This window comes from Penaeus vannamei, chromosome 13 (genome assembly GCF_042767895.1).
Source record: "Penaeus vannamei isolate JL-2024 chromosome 13, ASM4276789v1, whole genome shotgun sequence".
Taxonomy (NCBI): domain Eukaryota; kingdom Metazoa; phylum Arthropoda; class Malacostraca; order Decapoda; family Penaeidae; genus Penaeus; species Penaeus vannamei.
Window position 1 is genome coordinate 12,264,210 of NC_091561.1, and position 10,000 is coordinate 12,274,209.

General features: G+C 33.9%; 2 protein-coding genes across 4 annotated transcripts in view; both read right to left on the bottom strand.

Annotated features, from left to right (window-relative positions):
- Nucleotides 1–501, bottom strand: part of LOC113807056 (kelch-like protein 5) — a 408,426-nt gene extending 407,925 nt beyond the window's left edge. For both annotated transcript variants that reach the window (XR_011398970.1, XM_027358221.2), the window contains exon 1: nucleotides 111–501. The gene's annotated coding sequence lies outside the window, so the exon portion shown is untranslated. The remainder of the gene's footprint in view (nucleotides 1–110) is intronic.
- A 5,552-nt stretch (nucleotides 502–6,053) lies between these two features.
- LOC113807055 (RWD domain-containing protein 1) overlaps nucleotides 6,054–10,000 on the bottom strand; it is a 6,210-nt gene continuing 2,263 nt past the window's right edge. For both annotated transcript variants that reach the window (XM_027358219.2, XM_027358220.2), the window contains 4 exons: nucleotides 8,194–8,408; nucleotides 7,881–8,024; nucleotides 7,344–7,533; nucleotides 6,054–6,196 (listed from right to left, as the gene is read on the bottom strand). In XM_027358219.2, coding sequence (XP_027214020.1) covers nucleotides 6,081–6,196; nucleotides 7,344–7,533; nucleotides 7,881–8,024; nucleotides 8,194–8,408 — 665 coding nt within the window. In that variant the 3' untranslated portion in view covers nucleotides 6,054–6,080. The remainder of the gene's footprint in view (nucleotides 6,197–7,343; nucleotides 7,534–7,880; nucleotides 8,025–8,193; nucleotides 8,409–10,000) is intronic.

A 10,000-nucleotide genomic window follows, 5' to 3' on the forward strand; every position in this document is an offset into this window, starting at 1 on the left:
AAATAAAAAGCCCCACACTCCACAAGAAGCCTTTGTTGTGTTTAGAATTTACGTCAGTGAAACACACACAAAAAATAATATACATTGCAACAAAGGTGTTCTTTACTCACCAACAGGTATCACAGACGTCTTGTTCCCAGCCTCCCTCCACCTCGCCTGCCGTACACTGCCGTTGTGCACTCAACTAGCGGAAGTATACGGGTGAATATATGACAGCACTGACCTTCAGCACCAACAATGAACACCGCAGCGCCACGAAACTCCAACAGCCACCAACAAACTACTTTCCGCGACACGTCTTCTGGTCCTGAGCCACTGTCTACGCAACATAGTCTCCCTGTGTGCATCCATACCCATGCCCCGCTGCCTCACTGCTGTCCCTCATGTATCATCCGCAAGCATGAGAGCAAGCATGGTCGCTTTGAGGAAGAGTTATAGGCGAGGAGGAGGGAGGGACAGAGGTTCACCTTGGTCCAAACGCCTCCCACTCAGCCCCATCTGACTCACTCGACGCAACACAAACAATAACAAAGACATGCTGCCGGAGAGGCCTTACCTGGGCCCTTTTATTTTTGTTTCTTGGCTTAGAGGGTTTACTATGCACGCGGATTTATTTGTTTTCCATTTTTTAGATATATAATGGACTCGTAGCCAAGCAGAAAAATATTCTAATCGTTTGGGGTAATTTAGGATGTTTAAAATTAATCGTTTAAAAAGCAAAGTGGCACCTGCACGTGACGTTGCCAATGGGGAGGGAGCAAATGTCTAAAGTCTCTTCACCTCTTTGTGTACTTCCAGAAACAACATTTCCAGAAATAATAACAATATGCACCGATCAAGGAGTGTTCAAATTATAAACATTGTCTTGAATTAAACATTATGCTGACGAAAGATATTGTGAAACATGAGAAATAAACGTTTATTGTATCATTACAAAGTTTCCATTACTTTGAAGTTTGTGTTTCTATAAAAGTCAGTAAATTAGAATACAAAATTAAACAGCATATGTATATGCTGAAAGTCTAATGTCATTATCTTCATATAACTTTATACAAGACCCGGACTTTTTGAAAGTTGATAATTGTCGGATTTTTTCTGTGACCCGAAAAAACACATATGAAATGTTTCTTCTTTTGTAGGACCAGATGACTGTTTTTATACCATCCCTGTATTTTCTCATTTTATTCCAATAGATTTCTGTTAGCAAAGATTAAACTTGCAGTAGTATTTTTCTGAGTATTCAGCATTATCTTTGAGTGTTATTTTGATTATCACTGAATTCCTGTTGTTATCATGTAATTAGAAAAAAAGTGATATTGCTAATGATAACAGTAGACATAGACAATGCAGTAGTATTAGTGTTATTATTAGCAGTAATAGTTATACTAGTAGTAGTAGTAGTAGTAGTAGTAGTAGTAGTAGTAGTAGTAGTAGTAGTAGTAGTAGTAGTAGTAGTAGTAGTAGTAGTAGTAGTAGTAGTAGTAGTAGTAGTGGTGGTGGTGGTGGTGGTGGTAGTATAGTAGTAGTGGTAGTAGTATGATAGTAGTGGTAGTATTATAATAGTAGTGGCAGCAGCAGTAGTAATTGTAGTAGTAGCAGTTTTAGTAGTGGTGGTGGTGGGAGTCAATTTTAGCAGTGATAATTGTACAAAAGAAGGGTAAGGCATGAGAGATGCATTATTCATTCAATATACATTCATACTTAACAAATTCATTGTAGCCTTATAAGTACCTGGGGTCAGTTCCATAGGTAGGGGTTAAACTCTAAAGTTGTAAGAACTGTATCACTCCCAGTTGTAAGCCCTTGTTCCATTCACAGCTCTATTATTATAATTTTCAATCAAAAGATCTCAAATAAAAAAAATAACAATGACACTAGAATGTTAACAGTTAGGATAGAATATATGTTCTACTTTTACTGTTCTTAATTGACAATATGATGATTATATATGAAATGCTGTCTGCAGTTACAGTGATATTAAGGTTGCAGCACTAGATATAATTTTGCAAGATATATTTATGTGCCAATTCTTGAAAGAAACTAGCTCTCAAACAATTTTACCCTAAAAGAATAAGAATTGGCTAACTCTGTAATCTGATAATATAATTGTGGGTAGGAGTGTTTTATAGTTTTATGACTATGATTGCCTGAATGTGAAAAATATATTTAATGTGAAATTGTTTTCTTTATCTTATGCATCAATAAGGGTACTTCACAGAGAAAAAAGACAAAAGTTATCTATATACTTATTCATGTATGCACATCATGCACTTACAGATATATGTACGCAATGTGTAAACACACACACACACACACACACACACACACACACACACACACACACACACACACACACACACACGCACGCACGCACGCAGGCACGCAGGCACGCACGCACGCACGCACGCACACACACACACACACACATCCACAAAAACGTTGCTCCCAGGAACATGTAACATCCACTGCAGTTTTGTTTTGTGTATTGTCTTTACACATAGATGGCTCTACAAGCGATCAGCCATGCTTACGTGACCTCACCTGATTTCCCCTTTCCTTGATTTAAAAAAAAATCTAATTCTATTAATATTGATAGCCATTAACAACACCAATAGCAATATATTTTTTAAAGTTTTTAAAAATCTGGGAAAAGGGCAAATTGAGATAAATAGGACTAGTTATTGGCTCCTTGGTGACTAATTTGTTTGTCACCTATGTGTAAACATAAACCAAGTTTTAGAATAAAATAGAAAAAATCACTGACAACCATGTTTTAGTCCGGTATTTTGTATATGTACCAGCACATTGCAAGATCCTCTTGCTGCTGTACATCCAATTATTTTGATTTTCATTGCTCATTATTTCATTTGTTACTTTCATCTTGTCTTGAAAAGAATATTTCCCATATCATGGAATAATCAACAATACCTACATTAATTGTGCATCAAAATACTTGCATTGTAAAACTGAGTATTTCAAGTCCCTCTCGTGTCTGCCCATGTCATTCATTGTACAATTGATTTTCATTGCTTTTCAGTAAGCATTATCATTTGAATTTTCGTAATCACAATTTTGTAACTTTTTATTTCTTATTTCCATAACAGCAGTTGTGTCATCATTTTCTGAATGCATATTTATGTTAAAATATTTTTACATAGTCACTGATATTAAACAAAATACAGACCTCCCCATTGTTTTCTGTATTGCTCATACACACCACAACTGCTTGAATAATTATTGCAAACTTTAAGGTATTCTTGGTATATACAATAGACTGGAAAAAAAAACTGATAGTGGTTAGAGTAAATTCAGTGTACACAGATGACTAAAACCTAAGTTATTGGATGTATGTTTATGATCAGCAAAAATATTTTACATTTTATAATGTAAAAATGCAGGTGTAAGTAGTTCCTACATTTACATAATCAGAGATAATGGATTTATGAATCATGTGTTACATGTGGTATACATGAAGCAAAATTACTTCACTGACACAGGGAAGAAATGTATGCAAGACCTGTCCACTGTCATTTTAGTTCATTAGTTTTGATTAAACATACATGGCTCTACAAATGCTTTGTTTCAAAGGAGGCAGCTGTTAAGCTTGCCGTATCTCATGTTTATCCTATTCCTTGAATTTAATGGAAAGAAAAGGTTTGACTCTTATTACTAGTAATTAATAATAATGTTTATAGTGATAATAATTGCTTTATGAATATAAATAAAACTTTTTTCTCACAAAATTCAAGGACTGAGGTAAACAGATGGCATCAGTTAGACCAAGTAACTCTCTCCTTGGTAAGAAAGCACTTGTGAAGCCTTCTAAGTATTTTTTTTTTCTAGAAATCTGGGGGCCCAAGAGGTTAGGTTCCTTGACGAGTCACTATTTTAGCTATATATGTATAGGCCTTATTTGAAAGTCTCAATTGGCAGCGTGGGGGTGTTGAAAAATCTGCATCACCAAGCTAAACTAATGTAAGCCTAAACTAAACTGACACAACAATATTACAGTGGACAGCACACATACTGAATGCCAATGGGTAAAGGTACTAGAAACGTAGCAGAATAATGTAGTCTAAAGAATGTTAAGTCAATGAGTATCCCTACATATTTGTGTTGCTCGCATGTTTAATGATACATCTCACTGCAATCCCAAAATAAAGTGTCAAGCTGAATTCTGAATGCAGTTTCCTACATATTTTTGCATAAATTCAGTTGTGTTTATCTATATCATAAAACAAATACAAAACTCATTTGAAGGAAAATTGTAGATAGAAATTAAATAATAATATTAATAATAATAATAATAATAATAATAATAAATAATAATAAATAATAATAATAATAATAATAATAATAATAATAATAATAATAATAATAATAATAACAATAATAATAATAATAATAATAATAACAATAATAATAACAAAAACAATAATAATAATAATGATGATAATAATATTTATTTATTGAAAATTTTCTGCATGGTCAACATCTAAGGTCAATAGTGTTGTATTCAAAATGTAGTTATAGGGTGAAGTTTTGGGGGTGAAGTCCCTGCATAAGGAAGTTTTTTTTGTTCATAGGGCATTGTTTATGGATTCCTAGAAAGGTTAATGGTCAAAACAAACAAATGTGCCAGACATCTAAGATCATACAGCACTATGATAAAAGTATTGTAAATGATTAGGACAAAGTGTATTAGATGTCGAAGGTTATAGAGCGGTTTAGATTGGTATGGTAGTGAAAAGGGTATAGAGGGAAAAGCAAACAGTACGAAGGCCATTCAGGACTGACACAAAGCCAGCCTTTCATCCTTTTGGCACGGCTTTCATACCCTAGGAAGTGGACAGAAGGGATGGAGAGAGGGAAAAAGAATTGACTATAAAAAATTGGTTAAGGCAAAGGCTGAGGTCTAAGGTAGGGGTGGATCCCCTACATTGGGCTTCAGTTCTTATCTCCTAAGCCTCCCCACGACAACAGCGTTTGGGGGATAATTATAATAAACAATGATATTAATAATAATGATGATATTGATAATGATAGGAAAATGATAATGATACTACTACTAAAATATTTTGAATTCAGATGAGTAGTTAACTTCCTGTATCAAATATGGTATCTATGCTGGCTACATGGTTTAGAGTACCTTTAACTAACTTTCCCTGTTTGAAAAAAAGAAAAAGAAAAAGAAAAAAAAATATATATATACATATATACAGAACTGATAATTAATTACCCCTTTCACATCAGATCTGTTCAAAAATTGCAGCTTTAACCAATCAACTTGATAACTTATGTGTATCAACTACTGTTTATTGTAGAATGAAGTTTAACTAATGTCAATAATTGTTAATAATATAAGTTTCATTCCCATGTTATCTTTGTTAGTTTTGTGGCCGGAAGAAAATTGATAATTTCAAACCATTTGTAGATTGAAGAAAATGCTTTTGGCTAATCTTTATACAAGAGAATCTACATTTATGTGTTATTCACTTAATTACGGATCAGTTTCATTTCAACATAGAAGGAAAAATGACAACTATAATTTAACAGATTTAACATTTTATTAAGGGCTAATGCATCATACTGACTCCTCTACGATGAAATCTAAGTAAAAACAACTTGATACAAATGGTTTAAACTGTATAAAAATAACAATCATGGTGAATGAAATAAAAATAAAAAATCGGTCTTTATAGGTGGTTGTCTATTTGCATGTTCTAATTTTTTATGCAAAACAAACAAATTAAGATAATAATTTCAGTAACACTCCCCAACAAATAACTGAAGTAATCTCCATCTTTGTTAAATGTTTTATTTACAAATGCATTATCAAAATAATTTTTCCAAATAAATAACAGAGCAAATTTTAGCTAATAAGAGACAGAAACAAACATGACAAAACATGACATCTCCCTAAAGAAAGGATGTGTCCAAAAAACAGGAAAAAACAAAAACAAAAACAAAAAAAGCATTCATGAGCCAGTATCCATGACTAAAACAAATTCATGATGGGAAACCACGAGTGAGAGAGAGAAAAAAAGATATGATAATGAAATGATATTTATTTAAAGTTTCTAATCAGATATGTCATCATCCGCTCCTGGAACATAATCCTCGTCATCTTCATCCTCGAGGTCTAAGTCATCCAGGTCTTGGAATAAACTCTCATCCACAGTCACCTCACCTTCTCCTGAAAAAAAAAATAAAAAGTTCATTGAAAAGAGACAAACAAAAGTAATAACAAAAGAAATAAATCACAGATGGAGAGAAATGAAAAAGAAATGATATTGACTAAAGCAAGGAAAAAAAGGATAACTTGCCAAAATAACCCACAGTTTAGAAATAAATGCAGTTTGGAAATATATATTCAGACAAAATTATAAAAACAATTTCATATATGAGAGCCACAGTCAGAAGAGAAAATATTTAATATTGAAAGATCATAATATTCTAATTGAAAAACAAAAAAGGAGTAAAGTCTGTCTCGCATAAAAGTATACACATCAAGTTGAAAACCCATCACACCAGCACTTTTTCTGCTAACCACCCTTCCACTGTAAAGAAACAAGGCACTATACAAAGAGTTCTGTACATTCCATTAGAGCAAGTACTGCCTTATATATATTTTATAAACAACTTCCTAGAAAGCCTCATCCACAAAACAGTAGCAAGAAAGGCCACATTTCAAGGTAGCCTACAATTTTTACGTCAGGTCGCAGGAATCACAAAAGCATCCTCATACATATTACATTATTTTGCATAAATATAATAAATATGCAAAGACTACAAGATTTTCACAAGAATCCTTCAAGGTATCATGTTTTAATTTTCTCATAAATGGTCTATTCCATTTTTCAAGAAAAATATTGTAGTAGTACAGGCCATCAGCAGCACAATATGAAGACAGAATTCTAATAAAATAAAGATGGTTGCTATTGCCTTTGTCTGGGAGGAGTTTCCAAAAGCCTCAAATTCATGTAGAAATGTAAAAATTGACAGACAAAGTGCTAGTGTGATTGGGCCTGAATAGATGGCAGACACTGGAACTACATCCAGTATCTTTAAGAGGATCTGTAAGCGTAAGACAATTTTCAAACTTAAAAGTATAACTTAAAATATCTGTATGATAAGTCCTGACATTTCTGAAGCAAGTCCAGTTAAAAACAGCATTAGATATAAGCACAAATGAAACTAATGGTTTCTAGCTTGTATAGAAGAAAGACTGTAGACAGCACCAGCCACAGTCACTGGATAGGCTTAAAGAGCAATACTTTACCATACATCTGATAAAAGACAATATAGACAGGAAAAATAATATATATTTGCAAGGCACTAACCTTCACCAAGGAAGCTAAGATCCGACTCATTCAAAGTGACGTCCTTCATGAAGAGCTCTCTACCAGTCGGTTTCTTATTCTTCTCATCATCCCTGTCTTTCTCAGATCGGAGAGCTTGCATCTCTGCATCAAACTTCGCTTTCCAAGCAAGAAACGTTTCTACAGTCACTCTGGTACCTTCAAACTTTTTCTGTGAGGATAAAGGTATATAATTCATCATGGTCATAAATATCCATGTACTTAATACTAATATTGTCCTTGTTGGATACAACACCCCTTTATATGTTTTTTTCTACTGGGAATAACTAACTCTATACATTTTTTTTTCTAAATGATATCTTACATTTCACTATGAATAAAGGCAGATTGGTGAATCTGAGAAAGAAAAATAAAGGAATGGCCATGTATGATGCCCCTTTGTCCAAAACAGCCATGGCATTTACGTCTACGCTACCTAGCGGGAAGTGGTTAACAGATCTTCAGTGGAAAATAATATGAACAAATAAAATGGTTCTCAAGATTATATAACCCACTCACCCGATCTATCTCTTCCTGTTCTTTCTTCTTGCGATCCAATTCTTCTTTGGTGCTGAGAGCAATGCCTTCCATGTGTGTGGTGAGCCACTCCAGTGAGTATGAGACAAGTGTGAACACCATAACCATACCCAGGTTCTCTTCACACTGTAAATATAATTTTTGAATTTGAAAAAGTAGGAACAACAGAGGCAATGCACTTTTTGATAATACTTACAAATATATTGGGAAAGCTTACAACAATCAACTTTACTAACCAAGATAGATTATTCTGGCCAATGTTCAAGGCAAATACAAAAAAGCACCAACAAAATACCTGCTCATTAAGTTTCGTTCTTAAATCATCCAGGTCTTCCTCTTCTATGTTTTCAACAGCTGTAATTTCCATGACTGGTGGTTCATCTGGATACGTTGGAGTGTATTCAAAATTGAGGATAATAGTTGCTGGTAACGTCTGAATCTCATCATATGGATCAGAGCCTTCAGATTTGACGGTAATTCTAAACTTGTGTCTTGGTTCTACATCAATTACTGTAAAATAAAGAAGGATGTTATCAGTGGATAGAATCTAATCTATATTTTCAAGCTAAGCATTTTGATGTTGTTGGTAACCTTCAAAAAGTATTCTTTATATCTTCGTACCTGAAAAAGATGAAACAACACAATTGGTTGTCCATATAAAAAGGACAATTCTGTACATTACAGACACAATTCATTCAACAATCCAGTTTCTTCTTCTTCATTTTTACTTGTGGCTTTACGTTTTTTTCTAGAGATTGTGCTAAAGAACAGTTTAGTGGGACTTTAAAAGCATAGTCTGCATTGTGTCAACACAAAGCTGATGGCCAGTCTCCAACCAGAATCTTAGTCCTATGTGTAGACATAGAGGTACAAGTTACAAAGAGGATATAACTTGAAGTACAATACCTGGATGACAGCCATAACATATATTCTGGCAAGGTAAAGCTCTGTTGAGTTCCTTAATTGATTGACATATGCATCACTTTTAGTGAATTTAACCAGAATTCTCAAGGGATTTTGGTGCACAAATCTCAAAATAGATTTTGATTAACTGTGTGAAATGTAACATGGCATATGAATGGCTGATAAATTTGATATCAAATATCTTCTTTATCTACTAATTGCTATTAAAATACCATAGATAAACAGTGCAATAGAAATAAGATATCTCTCACTTCCCTGTACTATTGATCTTGTGAGAATTAATGAGCACAATTAATAATTGACTCAACAGTTTTTAAGCTGTCAATGCTATAGCAAAGGCAACCAACCTCCATCAATCATATCTTGCAAGGATTTCTAGCAATTTTTTATCAAGTAGGAAACAAGTTCAAGCTCTACTGTATCACATTATACATGGTGAGAATGTGCTGGCTCTGACATAAGGTCATGGTGATTGTTTAACATAATGCCACTATCACATTGCAATTAAAAATGCAGACTATGCCTGTCACCACAGATAACAAAGTTTCACGAGGATCTGAAGAAAGCACAACCAATTTAACTAAATACAAGAAAAGAAGTAATGGATGTTACTACAACTAATGAACTAAAGCTAGTTCTAAAATTGAATTTTCTATTCATATTACAGAGTCACCTTCTGCAAAAAAAAAAACGTTGCATGCTGTAATTACCTCTATAGCATTGTTAATGATGGTAGCTAAGTGGGTTAAAAACAGTTTTAAGTAATGTCTAGTGTAAGAAATTGCATAATTTTACACAGATTAACTAATTCAACGGCAATTGATGTCATAATATAACAGTCTATAATGTGTATATGCGTCACAACTCACAGCAGTTGGGCTGGCTGTACACAGCTCAAGCCTAGCTACATAGTCTAGACGTGTAATATTATATCACAAATAAATCAGCCCCGTCATCATAGAGTTGAGTCTGACAGCTGGGTGAACACAAAAATAGGCTTTGATTGGTGGTTGCGAGCCCTAAGAGTGGGAAGTGGAGTCACTTTAGTTACCAGGCAGAAATGATAGATCATCCTTGAAACACTAGCAGGCCGCTTACTGCTACAGGCTTGCAAACAAGCACAGATGGCTTTGCATGACATTAACAGCAACTAGACTTTTAATAATGATGATGTTAGT